Genomic DNA, 21,206 nt, shown 5'->3' on the forward strand with positions numbered 1-21,206 from the left:
TGTCCCCTTTGAATGAAAATGAGCTGGTGTTCCCGTCTCCCTTCTCAGAAGAGTGCAGAGCTTCAAGAGCTCATGCTCACGGGCATACCACCGGTGTTACGGTTTAACTGGTGGTGACCGTGTTACTGACCTCACATCACTTACAAATGCAATTTTTAACTACCACATTCCTTTTTATGATCATTCTGGTAGCACGTGAAGGCAGCATCAGTGAAAACAGACAGAGACAATGGTAGCTTTAGCAACATTTGCCTTACAGAGAGCCAAGAAGCTCTTCTGGAAAACAAAATATGACGCGTGATGCTTACTTTGTCTGGAGTCTGGAAGTTTGCGCACAAAGCGTTGGCATCGATTCCTCTTTCAGAAGCAATCTTTGCACAACTCCAGTGCTGAACTGACCCTCATTTGTGAGGCAGTCCAGCTTAAAATGATAGCACAAACATATAAGACTTTTCCGTTTTTATTTCTGGGACATTTCCTTCGAAAATTTAATTTAACCACCGTGTCCTCAGTGGTCTATATAGACTCCTATGTTTGTTGATGCATCCCAACACACAACACTTTTAATGGCATTTTGGCGCTGACATTGTACTTCCAGCAGCTACAGCAAGAAAACAGTAATGGCGGACTGCTGCTTCTCACTAAGGGCTGTGTATATGCTAATAGGTCAGAAAGCGTCACAAATGGGCGGGGCTTTTCCCCGACTATGATGTCATAGTAGTGAGAGATCTGGAACTGCTCGTATAGAGAGACTGATTATGATTTATTAGGATTATAAAACAATGAGTGGATGGATTTTTACCATTATAGGCTGGTTGTTTTCACACACTGCAGCCACACAACTGTGTTCAAAAACCTTATAAAAGTGATTTTTGCATTCTATGGCACCTTTAACATGGCTTACCATTATGGTATCGACATATTGTGCATACCAGCTTAAAGTCATAGCTAATCTTCTGTTTCATTGATCACTCTGGGAAAGGAAGGTCAGGTTGAGCACATTGCACTGTATAAAGGTTCTCAACTGGTGGGTTGTGATCCAAGGGTGTTCTTGAAGAGTTGTGGACACAACACTAAATACAAATACTAACCTTATAAAGCCTACGGTATCATATTTGATATGCAAAAAGGCATTACTTGAAATACTTGATTATCCATACATAATTCTTTTTTTTTTAGAAAAATCATATTAAACCTGTTCCATAAATAAACTCTTTCATTTCAAAAATTAATTTTTTTTCTGACTATTTAATCTTTACATGGTTAAATTGCAATTATTTAGTGATGCATGATTAGGACAGCAAAATAAATAGTCTAATAAAGTTTTCATTCAGAGTGACAAACAAGCACACATCATTGCCAACTTGCCAAGTGAATGCCAAGTGGAAAGTATATGCAGGTGAGGCATATACTGCTTTGAGCCATTCACACAACATGTTGTTGTGCTCCATCTGTGCTATTTTTAAATGACTGAGCTATGTAAACAATATTAACCCTCATCGTCCACATTTGTTTACCACAATCTAAAAGTAAAAAACCCCTCACCTTCTGCATTTTTTTTCTTTACCAAACTGTTCCCAATTACCATCTGTCCCCAAAAGGTGTAAACTCTCCACGTCTAGGCCTTGATCAATGCAAATTCCAATTGTTAGGACCTGTCTTTATTTGGAGGATGTTTGTCTTGGTCTGAGTACTTAAGGAAATGTTGCAAGAAAAATCATTTTGATAAACAAAAAAAATACTTCTACAAACTAAGAAAAAAATGGTTCTTTTAAGAACTGATCACTGAAAAGTTATTTGGGGAAAAAAAAACTCCTCTACTATTACTCCTTTACAAAAACCTCCTTTTGGAAAACCTATTTTAAGTGTGTAGTAGGCGCAGTGCAAAATATGCTACCGCGATAGTAAGGGTAGTATGTTATTCTGAACACAGGCAGAGAGCACAGCATCACCACCTCACCACCTGACTGCTGTAGTCCTCCGTCACCCCAGTTAACTCCATATTTTCCTGCTCCAAGTCTTTTCGTTTGTCATCCATCTGCGATGCTTTCTGTTCCTTCATTCTCCTGCGTTGCTGTCGTTTCCTCTCTCTCTCCTTCTGCCGCTCCTGATGGTGGCAGTACTGCACGCGCCGTGAGAAAAGCTCCCGCGCATATTCATACAACTGCATGTCTAGTGCGTTCAACTCCTCTATGCGCCTCCGGGTAGCCGTCCCAACCGTGACCCCGGCCGCCCGCGTCCCGTTAATCTGAGTGAATGCGGTGATAAAGTGCAAGCCGAACGTCCTCTCAAAAAGGAATTGTGTTTTGCGCTGGAACTCAGTTAGGCCGAAAAAAGCCATGCGAAGCAGGTTGAGCTTGGCGCTGCTGAGGAGCAACTCGGCGCGCCGTTCTTCGCTCATCGAGGACAGGTTGTAGCAGCCCACCAGGCTGAGATCAGCCAGCATGCGAGTCTGGCGGTTGTTGGCCAGGTTTGAGGGGCAGGCCATGAACTCCTCCAGAGACACGCCGGTCCAGTCTTCACTGCTGTAGCAGGCTGGCAGCTCGTCTGGAGTGGGAGGACGCCCGTCACACATGTGTAGCGCTGTCTTCCACGTGGCGCCGCGCTGCACATGCTTCCATTCACTCAGGTAACGTGACACGGGGTCCCGCAACAGCGAGATGTAGTAGAAGTTCCTATGAAGAGAACACAGAAGGTGAGAAATCTAGAATAAAAAAACTGCCCAAACAACAACAAAATTGTATCAGTCACGTTTCTGTCATTATATGGAAAAGAGTGGCCAAGAAATTCTTTAGAATTACAATTCTGCAAGCCTGTTACATATTTTCATACACTACTGTTCAAAGGTTTGAGGTCAGCATGATTATTTTTGAAATACTTTTATTCAGGAAGTATGCATTAAATTGATCAAATGAAGATGCTCATAAAAAAATATTTAAAAAGTATCACAGTTTCCACAAAAATATTAAGCAGCACAACTGTTTTCAGCATTAATATTTCTGATTTCTGAAGGATCATGTGAGACTGAAGACTGGAGTATTGATGATGAAAATTCATTTTTGTCACCACAGGAATAAATTGCATTTTATAATACATTAAAAAAGAAAGTTATTTTATATTGTAATACTATTTCACAATATTATTCAGTATTTCACAATATAACAGTATTTTCTTCATGGAACTCATACTCACCAAAACATAAATAAAAATAAATTGAAAAAAAAAAGAATAAATTATAATAATTGTTAAATGTGTGTAAAATATTATCTGGAAAATATTTAGTTTCTATTCATTTGACCCTGTATCTTTTTCTTTTGTACTGTTAGGTGTAAAATAAACCTGAAGAGAAATATAAAATTATGACTGTAAATAAAAAAAGAAAAAAATGTAATTAATCTCATGATTTTCCAGTGTACAGAAAACAATGATTGACAAATTCTGTACATTTTAACATTCATTTTATCACTTAACATTTCCATAGACCCCAAGCACTCAATTTTAAAAACCCTTGTTTTAGGATGCTTAAACATTATCTATATATTATTCGCAGTGACACTTTATTTTGATGGTCCACTTTAGACATTCAGCTACCTATAAATAACTTTGCAACTACATGTCAACTAGCAGTCATTAGAGACTGTCTGCTTAATATCTACTAACACTTTATTTCTATGGTTGCTCAACAGACATTCTGCTGATTAAAAGTAACTTTGCAAGTACGGCAACTTATTCTACTAACCCTAACCTAACAGTCTACAAATGCTCTAATGAGAGTTAGTTTATATGCAGTTGCAAAGTTACTTAAAGTTAGTAGAATGTTTAAAGTGGACTATCGAAATAAAGTGTAACCTTATTGGCTGGCTTTTTTGATAAAACAACAGGGAGAAAGACAGAGGACCAAGACATGACCCAAAGGTCCCCATGAGCACAACAGTGCAGCAGATCAGCACACTACCCTCTGTGCCAGAGCTCCGACAATGTGCATTTTACTGAAAAACAAGACAAAAAACACTGATTATAAAAAGTATTTTTGGCAGTGTTCCTCATTAAAATGACCATGCAGATTTCCTGAGCATTTCTTGTTAATTACACCAGTATAATTTAGTGATAGACGACAGCTAATGATTCAGACAGAGACAGAGGACAGATATGGGTGAGGACAGAGTTCATGACGACAGCCTGCTTCAACCACATTATTCACACAGTCTGAATGTAGCAGAGAGACGATACAGGTGATAGAAACTTCTGCCATTAATACTTCACAGCCTCAAAGAGAAAACAAGCTTCCAAATGATATTTATCAGAAAATGAGAAAAACAACCCCAATAAAACAACCAATTTTCTTGCTCGGCAATGAAATCGCTCAGCGCTCAGAATAGCGTGCTCATGCTGGAGATGTGGTCTGTGTATTGTCACCGAGTTCCTCATCATTTATCTCATTTCCTCTTGCTGGGATTGTTACCTCCTGCATGAGGACCGCATTATTTCCAATCAGTTCAATAAGAGCTGAGTGTATCTCTACTGAAACATGGACACGAGTCATCCACGAGATTACGGAACTCAGAAAAACAACATTAATTTACATAATATAATCAAATATTTTCTTATGTGCACAAGAGATGCAACGTGCAAAAACATGCTGAAAATACAGTGTCTTGGGCATGAATTTCATATTTTAGCTTGTAGGAAGCTGTTAAAATTTCTGGGTAAAAGGATACAGAAACTTGTCTAAGATCTATTGAGTTTTCTGCCACATCACGGTCAAATTACGGCCCAGAATGTCATACTGGCTTTGGCATTATAATGCAGTGAAATCAATAACGCTCCACTACGGTAATCCATCTGCTCTTCAGCACTGACCTATTGGAGAAGCACTGTCAAATGCTAACCCGCTCAATACAGTCAAGCCGGGCAAGATATGATATGATAATGAAGGTCAGATCGCTGATCAAAGGCTGTACAGAGGTCAGTCTGTAACTGCATAACACATCCATGAAGCATTCAAAGTGTTTTATAAGTACTCAAAAAAGAACTTAAATAAACTGAAGAAAGGTTTTTGTTGCAATTAAGCCTTTTCAACCAAAATAACCTTTTTAAATGAATTTGGGTTAGTTTTCCAAAACTGTGAATTCATTTTGTTATTCCTAAATGCAATAAAAAATCTGAAGGACTGAGTGAGATTCAAACTCGGGTCAATGGCACGCATGAACAATTCATTACCACGATCATTACCTGTGATGGTCCTCTGAAAAAGTCACTGGATTAATACTGTATTAATAATATGTTTGGAAAATAGATTTCCCCAAAATATAAAAATTCAGATAATTGTTAACTAAAAAGGTTAATTATTATTTATTATATCTACATTAAAGGAATAGTTCACAAAACACCCTCAGGCCATCCTAGATGTAGAGGAGTTTCATCACTTGCTCAGTCTGCAGTGAATGGGTGCCAAACAGCTGATAAAACAGCTGATAAACAGCTGATAAAAACATCACAATAATCCACAAGTAGTTCACACCACTCTAGTCCATCAATTAACGTCTTGTGAAGTGAAAAGATTAATCTAATTTGTGAAAAAGATTAACTGGTGTGGTGTGGATTATTTGTGGATTATTGTGAGGTATTTATCAGATGTTTGGAGTCTCATTCTGACGGCACCCATTCACTGCAGGGGATCCATTGGTGAACGAGTGATGAAATTATAAATTATTCCAAATCTGTTCAGATGAAGAAAAAAACTCATCTACATCTTGGACAGCATGAAGCTGAGTGAATTTTCAGAAAATGTTCATTTTTGGGTGAACTATTCCTTTAAAATCTCCACATTTCTGTCCCTGCAATATAATAGAAGACATACAGAAATAATTAATTAATTTTAATTAAGTAGAGTAAAAAAATTTAAGTGCATTGGCAGATTGTTTCATTTGAAGAAAAAAACAACAACAAACAAACATCAGTTTCCACTGGAATATTGCTCTGTTAGTGATTGTGTAGAATATAACATGCACATAAAACAGTTAATATGACTGGACTAGTCTGAGCTAACTTTCTTTGTCAGTCATTGGGTGGTAAATGTTACAGATCCAACATATGCTGGAAACTTGCAGTCATACTGGTTTATGAGCATGTTTTATTCTACGCAATCACAAACAGAGCAATATCTAGCTGTTGAAAGCTTTACTGTATTTTCACCTCGAGATCAGATCAGGAGAGAGAGCTGAAGAACTTCCCATGAGCAGAACAGCTCTTAATATGTCAAGAGCAACACAAATCCTCTGCACCACAGCTCAAACCCCGAAACAGTTTAAAGCAGATCACATCTAGAAAAGTGTATATATTTAAAACAGAAATTTCCATCCTTGACTTCTAACTCTAATTTCCATTTATTTTCCAGGCCTTGAAGTTTTCCATGACTGTGGGAACCCTGTAAAAGCATGACTGAGCGAGAAAGACAGATTTCCAATCTATTGTGACAGAGTAAAATATTCCTCCCTGACTCCACGGAGGTGTGCTAATTAATCTTGTGAAATAGTTTTTTAAGCACACCATTTAATTAGTCAACTCAAAGTCTATTAGTGTTGCTCAGAGGAAGGCAGTCTCTTCTCATTACTGATATACAATCAGTGACAGTAATACTTTCTATCCGGATAGCAGTCCAGCAGATTACACAAATGAATCACTATAATGAACTTCATCAGTTCATTGAACATTTACTGATAAACACACATATATAGGAGACTGGTGCTAGTTGTCACACATTTAGCTGTGAATATTTGTCAGGGTAGCTTTATTTTTGAAAGTCAGTTTCTGCATGTACAGTTCATTGAACACACCGGGGCATGTTGTCACATGGTGGCGTAGTTTGTTTAATCAGTAAAATTATTATGAAACAAAACAATTCATGCAAAAAATATAAAAATGTGAAACTATTTAGTTTGGAGGAGAGAATTCACCAAAATAAAAATAAAAATGTAAAAAAAACCACTACCGTTCAAAAAGTTGGAGTCAGTAATTTCTGAAAGAAGTTTTGTTTTTGAAAGAAATTAATACTTATATTTAACAAAGACATTAAATCATTGATCAAAAATGACTGTAATAACGTCAAAAAATGTTTTTTATAAATGCTGTTCTTTTAAATGTTCCATTTATTGAATAATTCTTAAAAAAAAGTATCACACGTGTATGTGTGTGTGTGTGTGTGTGTGTATATATATATATATATAATTTGTTTTTTAATAATGTTTTATATATTTAAATATATATATATATATATTAATATAATATATATATATATAGTATATATATATATATATATATATATATTCTTTTATCATTAGCAAGCATAATCAGACCTAGAAAAGATAGTGAGATCCAAACACAGTGTTATAGAAAATCTTTTTTCTTGTAGAAAGTATTCTTAAATTTGTGTGTGGATGAGGTGACTGCTACCTTCGCAGCAAATCATATTTATTCCAAATACTGTATATATTCAAAATGGAGTGATCTTATGGTCGCTATTGATTGACGCTGCATAATTCAGAGTGATTGCAAACTGACAGGCAGAGAAAATTTCAGAAGTCCATTAGTTTCTGTGGGCCTAAGTGAGTGGTTTAGCGCAGATGCTAATTTAGTTAGCGAGAAAAAGGGTCTGTATGTGGTGGCTGGCAAAGTGGCTAGCACATTAGACCACTTACTTAAATGACCAGAGGAGTGAGGGATAATGTGTTCTCTGCCTCCCGGACAGCTGAAATACCTAATATCAATTGAATTGAATTACTGAGGAAGTGGTGTGCTAGAATGCCAACTCAGTTTTTGTGCTAATGCTAACTGAAATTCCTCTCAACATAAAGTGCCAACAGTGCAAATTAGCGTGAGAGCGCAATCCCATAAAAGCGCCAAGGGGAGTGGAAAGTTCTACGGCTGATCTACTGACAATGTGCATATTAAAGAACACAGACGCAGCCAGCACATTTCCATAATGATCAACGTGGTCTACCAAAAGCAATGCAAATTAGTGAAGGGTCGCAGACAGGCAGAGCTGACAATAATCAGGTGTACATGGGCACAAATAGGTTAAGCCATGTTTTTTGCAATGGTGTTGCACTGAAAACCTGCAAGAAACATATCGGAATATTTTACTGTAGCACTTTCCTTATGTAACATCAAAGGACTGTTAATGGAAACAAAGACACTAAAGAAACAGGTCGCATTTTTTAGAAAATGGAATTGTTCTGAACAAGGATTGATTCTCTGGTCCAGATAGGCTACAGATATGTAAACTGAAACCTTTAATAAATATTTCATATGGTTCTAATCTTCACCGTACCCTGCTGATGTCATCGCACATGGGACAGCTGTCATTCTGTAGATAAATTTATCTTGAGAACCCAGTTACCTAACGCAGAACACAAGATGTCCCTGCTATCTCTGGCATTTGAAAATATGTTATATCTGCATGTCAGAATGATTCATAGAACACATAATATATCAGAAGAACCACAGGCCATATGAATATTTCTGAGGGGATATGATACAGGTCACAAAATGTCATTTACAGTTCCTCTGTGAGGTATATTGATCAATCTGTCGTATTTCATAAGTGTTCTGCTTGAACCCCGGTAAGATTCATTAAAGGTTACAATGATTTTTTATTAATATTTTGAATTACATGTATTATAGTCAATAAGACAAAGACATGGATATTTAAATATTACACTGTAGCTAAATAATACATTTAGATTGCAAGCTGATTTAAAACCAAGTTGTGCACCACTGTGAATTTGAGAGTGACATAAATTCAATCACTGAATTTAAAAATATAGCAAATAGGAGCAGAATTTTAAGGAAGAAAATGTAAAAAAAAAAAAAAAGTGAAATTCAAAGATGTTCATTTCACTGAAGCAAAGCGACAAACAATTTGAAAAGCAAAGTTAGTCAAGACATGGATATATGGATAAGCCATTTCCTTTTGAGGGACTATTTACCACAAATGGTCGGTTGACCTAATCAGCCTTTCACTTCAGTCAGATGCACACTCTGGCTTTATCGATCAGAGTGTCGACTAAACTCGATGCTTTATCTCCTTGCATCAGGAGGGGAGCCCCACAGAAAATCGATATGATCCAAAACAATTTTATTTCATTAACATTAAGGCCACCAGCGTAATTAAAGAGCAGGTTTCATGTGCTTACGTTACAACATTGCCTTCTGAAACAATGAGTATTCCTGAGAAAAGCAGCCACATTTAAGACTGCGACCGCGGTTCATTTGAGGATAGCTTTCAGAAGCAGCATCTGCTCTGGTGCTTCATGCTCTACTGGTTAACATTAACTGATGATTTTAAAATCTTCTGTTTCACTAAGCAGGGTGTTTGCTTGAATGGAAAGCCATTTCACAGCACATTTAAACTGCTCTGATAAAGGACATCAAAGCTGAGAGTCCACTTCAGGACATTGCAAGAACGAGAGTTGCACTGTTTTAAAAAAATTTTTTTTTTTTCAAAGTTATATATAAAACTGGATATTCAGATTACAAGAAAATATTCTATTTATTTACTATAGTTCAAAATTTCATGTTTAATTCAGTGTGTTACTTGCCATCTCTTTGTAATTATTTGTGAAATTTTCTAGCAATTCCTGAGTGAAAACTTTTTCTACAACCATTTAGGGCCCTATAAAATTTGTTTAAATCCTGTCTTATTTTCACAGAATTCCTTGTTTTCCATTTTAATTTTTCTGTTTTTAATAATTCTGTTTTAATGGTTTAATTAAATTTTAATAATCAAAAAAGATGTCTAATTAATTAGATAATTCTGTTTTAATTGTTTAATTAAATTTTATAAGCAACTAATCTTTAACTTTTTAAAATGTATTACATTTTTAAACAATAATACTGATCTTGAAATGTGTTTTATGTATTTATTTATTTATTTTTCCAGAAATTCTGGAATTTTAATTCTTCTGCTTTTTAACAATTTAATAAATTAATCAAATTAAATTCCTTTCCTTTTTTGGCAAATAAAATTGCATTGAATTGTGTTAAATTGTGTGATTCCTTAAAACAATGTTTTAATAAACTGTATTTTATTTCTTTAGAAGAATGTTCAAGATATAGTACTATATTCCTGTCACAATTTCTTCAAGTTACCCTGAACTCTTATTTAGGCGGTTGTCGTGAAGACCTTTGAGATTCTGTGTGTATCTGGCAACAGTTTAAGCAAATGAAATCATGAAATCCTCATTAAGTGACACTAAGAGCAGCTCTGGAGATGAAATTCACATTAAGTGTCCTTGTATAGTGAGACGGCAGATGCTGAAAACACCACAAGCTATCATTTGAAGTCATTGTTCTCTGAAAATCTTGACATGCGATGCCTGAATCATGAGCAAAACATTCTTTTGAAGTGGATCGTTTCCATGAATTGGTTGATTCAATAATAGAACTAATGAATCAGAAATAATTACCTACAGGTTTGGAACAATATGAAGGTGAGTAATCTTTTGAGTAAACTATTCCTTTAATGTTATCTACTGGTTGGCTCGCCACGCCAGGCTGAGGAATACTTAAGAAAAGCAGATGGCAGATTTGCAGTCATCAGGCATGCGGCGGCTCTAGTCATATCATCAATTGCAGAGGCTGTGGCAGGAACAGCTTGCCATTTCCATACAGACAGCAAAGCATGAACGCCCCATAGGCTGTTTCTGTCTGGATGTGCTGAGTCATCGGCCGCTCGCCGTAGTTATCGCCAGTTATAGCTCCAGGCTCTTACACAAATGAGATTGGGTATAGATGGAGGAAAAAAAAAAAGGATGAAAATCAAAGCTATAGCTAACTCTGTCATACCGGATTCACTTAATGCTCTGTGAAATCAGTGAGGATAGTTTAATGACCTCTAGTGGTGATTATGCATTACAACATTTTACTCCTAAAGCAGATTGGTTTGAACCATTAAAGATAAGTATTTCAAAATCGAATTGATGGTGATTTTTACCACATAACCACCATATGTCAGAACTGCATATTATAATTTGAGTATGCAAAAGGGAGTTAAAGACCGAAAGACTATTAAATAAGCCTGCCAACAGAGAGCACATCCTAACCAAAAATTCACAATGACGGCAACAGGAGTGGGCAAATTTGCTCGCTTTTTAATTTAGGACCTGGAAATGGAACTGGCCGAATCCCACGGGACACTGAATAGGAATTTCATTTGGAATGACAGGAAGAACAATTTACTGAACTGCAATTCAATGAAAGTAAATTGCATTAAAATATCTAAAGGTTAGACATATTTCACGAAACAATTCCATTAACATGCATCAAAACTGATTTCTGTGTAATTATTTTTGCCATCCAGTATGTATGTATGTATGTATATATATATTAAAATCCATAAAATCTAAACATAAGTTTATTATTATTATCCATTCTTTCTGGTTTTATATGTTCTATATGAAGACATGTTTATGGGTAATTCATACTGAACAATTAAATGCATTTTTAAAAACTACACTTTCCATTCCATTTTATTGATTTAAAATTAATAGAATTAATACAATTCTGCATCCTGTTTGTCAGCTCATAATGTTTGTTAGCCAGCTATGAGAAGTTCTTTTTCCAAAGTAGTATGATGAGAATGTATGTTTTTGTTGCCATTAATTAGTCTGAATGTGTTTCAAAGTGTATTCATCATCTGACAACTGTTGTTCATTTCTAGCTCCATTCTCTGTGTCATCATCTTGTTAATAATTGATTCTCGTGTAATTACAGTTGTCTGCTGCATCCTTTGACAAAACCATCATATATCAAATGCATTTCCATTATGAAAACCCAACAAACCAAAGATCAGTTTCCATTACACAGCTAATCATTTTCATTTTCCTCAAAACTGCACGGAGGACCAGATGACTGTTAATTATGGCATTGTAAATCAAACTAGATGCCAGCCTGTCATCTGTTCACCTACAGATGTTGCTAAGTAGCCAACTGGAGTCATGCTGACTTGATAGCATGCAGCAATATATACTTTACTGGCACACTGTAAACATTACATTTGACCATATCAGTTTACAGCATATGATTCCAGTTTGAGCTTTCTGAAATTAAAATTTTGTCATACCCTCATGTCCAGAGCCTGACAGACGTCACTATTAACTGTGATTGTAGGGAAAAACGTTGGCATGAACATTCTTCTCTTCTGTTGTGTATACAACAGCATATGGTTCAGAACTACATGAGGGGTGAATAAAATCATGACAGAATTATCATTTTGGGCTGAAAAAAAAATCCGTTTATCTAATGTTTATCTAACCTTTATCAACTAACCGACTGGAATGATCTTAAAAAGCCGCAGAAAACAAATCTGTGTTTATTTCTAATAAATAACTAACTATAGTCTTGCACATTTATTTTTTATGTTTTGTTTAGGTGTCATAGTACATTTTTCAGTACACAAACACCTGCAGAATAAAAAAATCAAGATTATCAGGCTAAAAATAAATTTATTTGTTAATTTAAAAAAAAAAAAAAAAAACCTGCACCAAAATGTGTCATTACGGCTAGTAAAACACCAACAGACAGATGTGACACTGGGCAGGAGACACTAAACATGGCAGCCATAAGTGGCTCTGCCACTTTTTCTCTGACTTTCTTCTTGCTAGTTGCTAATCTTTGTGCTAAAAGTAATCTAAAACAAGGCACAACGACCCAATAAAACTGCCAGGGATCAGTGCTAAACAAAAATTTGATCCTGTAGCCCAAACTTGTGCACAAATGTAGGAAGCAGAGTATGGTGGAGGAATCTTCTAACAAGCCCAAAGCAACAACAACAGATTTGTAATTTTTGCTGTGAGTAATTTTACTGGACTACATGGACTGCTCCTGAAAACAGAATATTTCCACATTCGCACAGAACGCTGAAGGTAGGACTGCATGAGGATTCATAAAAATATGGGGAACAAATTGTCAGGAAATGTCAATATTATTACTATTTACCACTACTGTATATTATGAATAATGTTATAATATTTGATTTCTGAAGGGTCATGACACTAAAGACTAGAGTAATGATGATGAAAATTCAGCTTTACATCAACAAACAAATAAATTGGTAAAATTAAAAATATATCAAATAGAAAGCAGTTTAAACGCAGTAATAATACTTCTCTGTTTGTGTTGTTTTAAACTTATATTTTGATGAAATGAAATACAGTCTTAATGCGCATAATAAACCTTCTTTCCAAAAACCCTAGAAAAAAATCTTACTCGACCAACATTTTTAAAATGGTACGTAGGAAAATAAAAAAAAAACTCTACATATGGCTTTATACTGAAATGAAAAAATCATAAGATATCATGCATTATATGTTTTTGACCAGAAATTTAGCTTGGTCTTGTCCCTGTAGCTTTCTGTTTCCATAATACTGCTTAAAGAATTGTTTCATTGGCTCCACCACCCTGTAACTTTCAATCCTGAACCATTTTAATTTTACCCATTTGCCAGTCTTTGATGATTTCACCTCTAGTACCTTTGGGCCAAAAAAATTTTAATCTTTTTTTTTCAGCAGTATACTTTATAAATAAAAAATAAAAAGTCATTTAGCTTTCAGGAGGCAAGCAGCACCATTTACTTAGAATGCACGCTACTACTGTGTTGTGGCCATACTTTCTGTTTACAGTGCATCTGCATTCTTTACATATTTAGTTGTCAGTTTTTATGATTGGTAGTTTGGCTATTGTGTTTAAAGCCCCATAGTTTCCAACAAAACATTAAATTTGCTGAAAATAATGTAGCAACCTCAGGCAATCCAATATGCAGATGAGTGTGTTTTTCACTGGAAGAGCTTTGGAGGAATGTAGCATTACATGATATAGTACTTTTTATATTCCTGTCACAATTGCTTCAAGTTACCTGAACTCGTATTTAGTGCGGTTGTTCGTGAAGACCTTTGAGATTCTGTGTGTATTCTGGCAACAGTTTAAGCAAATGAATCATGAAATCTCTCATTAAAGTGACACTAAGAGCAGCTCTGGAGATGAAATTCACATTAAGTGGTCCTGTGTATAGTGAGACGGCAGATGCTGAAAACACCACAAGCTAGCATTTGAAGGTCATTGTTCTCTGAAAAATCTTGACGATGACGATGCCTGAATCATGAGCAAAACCTTCTTTGTGAAGTGGATCGTTTCCATGAATTGGTTGATTCATAATAGAGATAATGACATCAGAAATAATTACCTACAGGTTTGGAACAATATGAAGGTGAGTAATCTTTTGAGTAAACTATTCCTTTAATGTTATCTACTGGTTGGCTCGCCACGCCAGGCTGAGGAATACTTAAGAAAAGCAGATGGCAGATTTTGCAGTCATCAGGCATGCGGCGGCTCTAGTCATATCATCAATTGCAGAGGCTGTGGCAGGAACAGCTTGCCATTTCCATACAGACAGCAAAGCATGAACGCCCCATAGGGCTGTTTCTGTCTGTCTGGATGTCGCTGAGTCATCGGCCGAATAGCCGCGCTCGCCGTAGTTATCGCAGTTATAGCTCCAGGCTCTTACACACAATGAGATTGGGTATAGATGGAGGAAAAAAAAAAAAAAAAGGATGAAAATCAAAGCTATAGCTAACTCTGTCATACCGGATTCACTTAATGCTCTGTGAAATCAGTGAGGATAGTTTAATGACCTCTAGTGGTGATTATGCATTACAACATTTTACTCCTAAAGCAGATTGGTTTGAACCATTAAAGATAATATTTCAAATCGAAATTGATGGTGATTTTTACCACATAACCACCATATGTCAGAACTGCATATTATAATTTGAGTATGCAAAAGGGAGTTAAAGACCGAAAGACTATTAAATAAGCCTGCCAACAGAGAGCACATCCTAACCAAAATTCACAATGACGGCAACAGGAGTGGGCAAATTTGCTCGCTTTTTAATTTAGGACCTGGAAATGGAACTGGCCGAATCCCACGGGACACTGAATAGGAATTTCATTTGGAATGACAGGAAGAACAATTTACTGAACTGCAATTCAATGAAAGTAAATTGCATTAAAATATCTAAAGGTTAGACATATTTCACGAAACAATTCCATTAACATGCATCAAAAACTGATTTCTGTGTAATTATTTTTGCCATCCAGTATGTATGTATGTATGTATATATATATTAAAATCCATAAAATCTAAACATAAGTTTATTATTATTATTATCCATTCTTTCTGGTTTTATATGTTCTATATGAAGACATGTTTATGGGTAATTCATACTGAACAATTAAATGCATTTTTAAAAACTACACTTTCCATTCCATTTTATTGATTTAAAATTAATAGAATTAATACAATTCTGCATCCTGTTTGTCAGCTCATAATGTTTGTTAGCCAGCTATGAGAAGTTCTTTTTCCAAAGTAGTATGATGAGAATGTATGTTTTTGTTGCCATTAATTAGTCTGAATGTGTTTCAAAGTGTATTCATCATCTGACAAATGTTGTTCATTTTCTAGCTCCATTCTCTGTGTCATCATCTTGTTAATAAATTGATTCTCGTTGTATTACAGTTGTCTGCTGCATCCTTTGACAAAACCATCATATATCAAATGCCATATTCCATTATGAAAACCCAACAAACCAAAGATCAGTTTCCATTACACAGCTAATCATTTTCATTTTCCTCAAAACTGCACGGAGGACCCAGATGGACGGTTAATTATGGCATTGTAAATCAAACCTAGATGCCAGCATGTCATCTGTTCACCTACAGATGTTGCTAAGTAGCCTCAACTGGAGTCATGCTGACCTTGATAGCAGGCAGCAATATATACTTTACTACTGGCACACTGTAAACATTACATTTGACCATATCAGTTTACAGCATATGATTCCAGTTTGAGCTTTCTGAAATTAAAATTTTGTCATACCCTCATGTCCAGAGCCTGACAGACGTCACTATTAACTGTGATTGTAGGGAAAAACGTTGGATGAACATTCTTCTCTTCTGTTGTGTATACAACAGCATATGGTTCAGAACTACATGAGGGTGAATAAATCATGACAGAATTATCATTTTGGGCTGAAAAAAAAATCCGTTTATCTAATGTTTATCTAACCTTTATCAACTAACCGACTGGAATGATCTTAAAAAGCCGCAGAAAACAAATCTGTGTTTATTTCTAATAAATAACTAACTATAGTCTTGCACATTTATTTTTTATGTTTTGTTTAGGTGTCATAGTACATTTTTCAGTACACAAACACCTGCAGAATAAAAAAATCAAGATTATCAGGCTAAAATAAATTATATTTGTTAATTTAAAAAAAAAAAAAAAAACTGCACCAAAAGTGTCATTACGGCTAGTAAAACACCAAGACAGATGTGACACTGGCAGACACTAACATGGCAGCATAATGGCTCTGCCACTTTTTCTCTGACTTTCTTGCTAGTTGCTAATCTTTGCTAAAAGTAATCTAAAACAGGCCAAAGCCAATAAAACTGCCAGGGATCAGTGCTAAACAAAATTGATCCTGTAGCCCAAACAACACAATGTAGGAAGGCAGAGGTGGAGGAATCTTCTACAGCCAAAGCAACAACAACAGATTTGTAATTTGCTGTGAGTAATTTTACTGACTACATGGACTGCTCCTGAAAACAGAATATTTCCACATTCGCACAGAAGCTGAAGGTAGGACTGCATGAGGATTCATAATAGGGGAAATTGTCAGGAAACTGTCAATATTATTATATTATAACATACTGTATATTATGAATATGTTATAATATTGATTTCTGAAGGGTCATGACACTAAAGACTAGAGTAATGATGATGAAAATTCAGCTTTACATCACACAAACAAATAAAATTGTAAAATATATCCAAATAGAAAGCAGTTATTTAACTCAGTAATAATACTTCTCTGTTTCTTTGTTTGTTTGTTTTAACTGTATTTTTGATTAAATGAATACAGTCTTAATGAGCATAATAAACTTCTTTCAAAAACATAGAAAAAATCTTACTGACCCTACACTTTTTGAATGGTAGTGTGAATTAAAAAAACTCTACATATGGTTTACACTGAAATGAAAATATCATTAAATATCATGCATTATATTTTTTGACAGAAATTTAGCTTGGTCTTGTCCCTGTGCTTTTTGTTTCCTAATACTAGTTAAAGAATTGTTAGCATTGATCCACAACCCTGTAACTTTCAATCCTGAACCATTTTAATTTTAACATTTCCAGTCTTTGATGATTTCACCTCTAGTACTTTGGGCCTAAAAAATTGTAATCTTTTTTTTTCAGCAGTATACTTTATCAATAAAAAATAAAAAGTCCTTAATCTTTCAGGAGCAAGCAGCACCATTTACTTAGAATGACCCGATAACACTGTGTTGTGGCCCATTATCTTTCTTGTTTACAGTGCATATGCATTCTTTACATATTTAGTTGCAGTTTTATGATTGGTAGTTTGGCTATTTGTGTTAAAGCAATAGTTTCCCAAAAATTTAAATTTGCTGAAAATGTAGTCAACCTCAGGCAATCCAAGATGCAGATGAGTTTGTTTCTTCACTGGAAGAGATTTGGAGAAATTTAGCATTACATTACTTACTCATCAATGGTTTCTCTGCAGTGAATGGGTGCCGTCAGAATGAGTGTCCAAACAGCTGATAAAAACATCATAATAATACACAAATAATCCATATGACTCCATTACATCAATTAATGTCTTGTGAAGTAAAAAGATGCATCTTTGTAATAAACAAATCCATCATAAAGGCATTTTAATTTTACACTGTCATTTATTTTAAATTGACTCCATAATCCATAAAACTTCACCCAGTGAAAAAGTCCACCTCCTACTGTCTTCCAGTTTGAAAATCCACCCACACATTTGTTTAGAACTATTTTTGTTTTTTTTCCCACATGTAAACAGCTGTGTATATTTCTCTCCTGATTCAGACGAGATGATTTTTTCACTAAAGAAAGTATGTGGATATTATGGATAGAGGACTCATATTTTACTTGGAAGCAACATAAATTAAAAACATCTTAATGATGGTTTCTTACAAATATGCAGCTTTTCACTTCACTTTAATCGACGGACTGGAGTGTTGTGAACTACTTGTGGATTACTGTGGTGTTTTTATCTGCTGTTTGGAATCTCATTCTGATGGCACCCATTCACTACAGTGGAAACAAAAACTCATCTACATCTTGGAAAGCATGAGGGTGAGCAAATTTTACAGCATTTTTTCTTTTTTGGGTGAACTATTCCTTTAACAAGCATCTATGTCTCATAAAGCAGCCCCTGTGTTAATATTGTACAACTGTGCTCGCTACAGTAGCAGGTTAAAGCAGGGGAAATTGCTGCCATTTCTCCTGCTATATGTGTCAAACACACTTTTATAAACACATAATAAGAGAAAACAAGAAACAAAACAAAAAAAATAAGAAAAAACACCCAAAACAAAAAAAAAAACAAGAGGACAAAGAGAAGATTAAGGGTAGTGCTCGTTCACTCATTTAACTCATTTGTGCAACAAAAGGCTTTGATGGAAGGAGGTTTGCTTTGATCTGTTATCATTACATGTGAGCTGCAGACAAGACGTACCGCTGTGATCCCCTGTTGTGATGGGAAAATAGTCGTCTGTTCATTGCTAATGTGTGTCCCAGTAGTGTGTTTGGAAAATATCTGCATGTGTCAGCATTTTAACCCCAGAGGTACTCATTTTTCCTCATGGGTCCTTAACAGCTAACAGGTTTCCTAAGAGTACAGTAACAAATAAAAATAGTTTTTTTTTTTAAGAAGAAGAAGAAGAAATTTAAGAGTAGTACAATAAGGAAGTCCGTTTCCATCACTGAATACATTTTTTTAAAATAGAGCAATTCAGTATTTTGTGATACAAATCAGAATTGCACAATATAAACTCCCAACTGCAAGAAATCAGAATTGTGAAATCTAAACTTGCAATTGCGAGTTATAAAGTCAGAATTCTGACTTTTTCTCTCACAATTGCGTGATATAAACTTGCAATTCTGACTTCTTTTCTCAGAATTATGAGATATAAACTTGCAATTGCAAGTTATAGAGTCCAATTCTGAGGAAAAAAGATTTACAATTTTCTTACATTTGCAAGTTTTTTTCTCACAAGTGACACTATATCTAAAAAAATCGAGATAATATATCACAAAAAAAAAAAAAAAAAATCACAAAATTGTGATATAGAATTGCAAAAATAATATTTTTTTTTCTCCTATAAAAAAAAAACACAGCTCACAGTCGTGAGTTATAAAGTCCAATTCAGAAGAAAAAAACGTATTTTCTTACAGTTGCGAGTTTATATCTCACAGTTCTGACTTTATAAGTTTATAATTCTGCGGGGGAGTGGTGGGGGGGTGAGTCAGTGTTGCAAGATGTAAACTCGCAATTGCGAGAAATAAAGTCAGAACTGTGAGATTAAGTGGCAATTACCTTTTTTATTTTTATTCAGTGGCTGAAACAAGCTTCCATAGTGCAATGCCCAAGCAAAATGAGCAAAAAAGCAATAAATGTCTGATTCATCCCTACAGTGTTAGCGTTGGATCCGTCCTATACGTTGTGCAAATCACTGCTGACGTTTATACTTGTCTTTAGTGAAGTAAATAACTGTCTGAATGAATTATTATGGCTCAGGTTGTCGTGAGACTCTGTGCTGTACTGAAGTGCTTGTCGTGCTGTGACAGATGAAATGCTCATGCTCAGTGCCACCAGGGCCCCAAAGTAAACAGTCTGTGCTCGAATTCAAATTTCCACTCAGACGTTTGACACTTCAAAACCTTCATGACCTTGTTTGGTTTAATAATGTCTTGCTAATTTATTTACTTGTGTTTTGAAATAGTAATCACTGCAGGAGTTCAGCGTTGTCACGGTGTCTGTTCTGTGTCTCCCTGGGTGGCCACTAGAGGTCTCACTTCCCCTTATTGTCACCTTCGTCAGAACTTCATTGCCCACTAGCCTTAGCTGCTCATCACTGTTCATTGTATTCAGCTGTCACCACTTACCTTGTTTGCACCTGTCTTTAAATACCCTGGTTGTTTCTGTCATTGTTACGGAGTCCTTGTTTAATGTCACCCTGGTTTCGTGTTTCCTTGCTGTGTTCGTGTTTCTTGTTTTGGACTGATTACCTGGATTTTGACCATTGCCTGGCTAAGTTTATGATATTTGGATTGCCCCAATAAAACATACTGCACTTGGATCTACCTTTTTGTGTGCGTGTCGTGACAGAAGGACTCCGTCACAACCTAGATCCAGCGATATGTTTTTCGAGGATTCTCCCCCAGCCACAGAGCGGGGGAGAGGAGCAGGTTTGAGGGAACTCGCCTGGTGGTCTTCCGGGGAACCAGGGGAGGTCGCCAAGGAGGGAATGGTCGAGAGGAGGTGCAACATCGCTCTCAACCGTGGCTTCCCTTCGACCCTGGGCTCGTGGGGGACGGATCAGTGCCACTGTCTCACCATGGCAGACGGAGAGGGGAGAGGAAGCGCAAGTCCGCCATGGTGGCGCCACTGCCCACGATGGCCGCAGAGCCAGTGCCACGAGGCAGGAAGGAGGCCGTCAGGCCTAGATCCAGCGGTGTGGGATTTTTTCGAATCCGTTCCCCAGCCACCGTGGAGGAACGGAGGGGGAGACTCCGGAACTTAACCACCCTTCGTCAAAGGGGGAGTGAGGTGGGTGGCCTGGCGCAATTGTCTTTGGACCATGGCGGTCGGGCTGGGTTATAATGATGCAGCACTGAAGGACTTTTTTAACAATTGTCTGGATGACCCTTTACCTCAATGGGAGATGTAGTAGCTGGAGATCCTAGACTTTTGGGGGTTTACCCGTTACCTGTGCCATCGGGCTCAGTGGGATACATCAACCACACTTGAGTCTCCAGACAAGATGGCCGCCAGCCCAGCGCCACAGCACAAGATGGCCGCCAGCCCAGCGCCACAGCACAAGATGGCCGCCAGCCCAGTGCCACAGCACAAGATGGCCGCCAGCCCAGCGCCACAGCACAAGATGGCCGCCAGCCCTGCGCCACAGCCCAAGATGGCCGCGGAGACAGTATTAAGCTACTTTTCCAGGATGTGCCAGATCCCAGAGTGTCCCAGGAGTGTTTACATCACGGCCGCTGAGCCAGCGCCAATGCCCAAGATGGCCACCAGTTCAGCACCACA

At 36.5% G+C, this 21,206-nt stretch overlaps 1 protein-coding gene across 1 annotated transcript in view; it reads right to left on the reverse strand.

The window, feature by feature from the left end:
• Window positions 1-1,840: 1,840 nt before the first annotated feature.
• The window catches only part of LOC109058940 (heparan-sulfate 6-O-sulfotransferase 3-B-like), a 29,425-nt gene continuing 10,059 nt past the window's right edge, over window positions 1,841-21,206 (reverse strand). The window contains exon 2 of the mRNA XM_019076136.2: window positions 1,841-2,675. Coding sequence (XP_018931681.1) covers window positions 1,949-2,675 — 727 coding nt within the window. The 3' untranslated portion in view covers window positions 1,841-1,948. The remainder of the gene's footprint in view (window positions 2,676-21,206) is intronic.

Source organism: Cyprinus carpio, chromosome A6 (assembly GCF_018340385.1).
Source record: "Cyprinus carpio isolate SPL01 chromosome A6, ASM1834038v1, whole genome shotgun sequence".
Taxonomy (NCBI): Eukaryota; Metazoa; Chordata; class Actinopteri; order Cypriniformes; family Cyprinidae; genus Cyprinus; species Cyprinus carpio.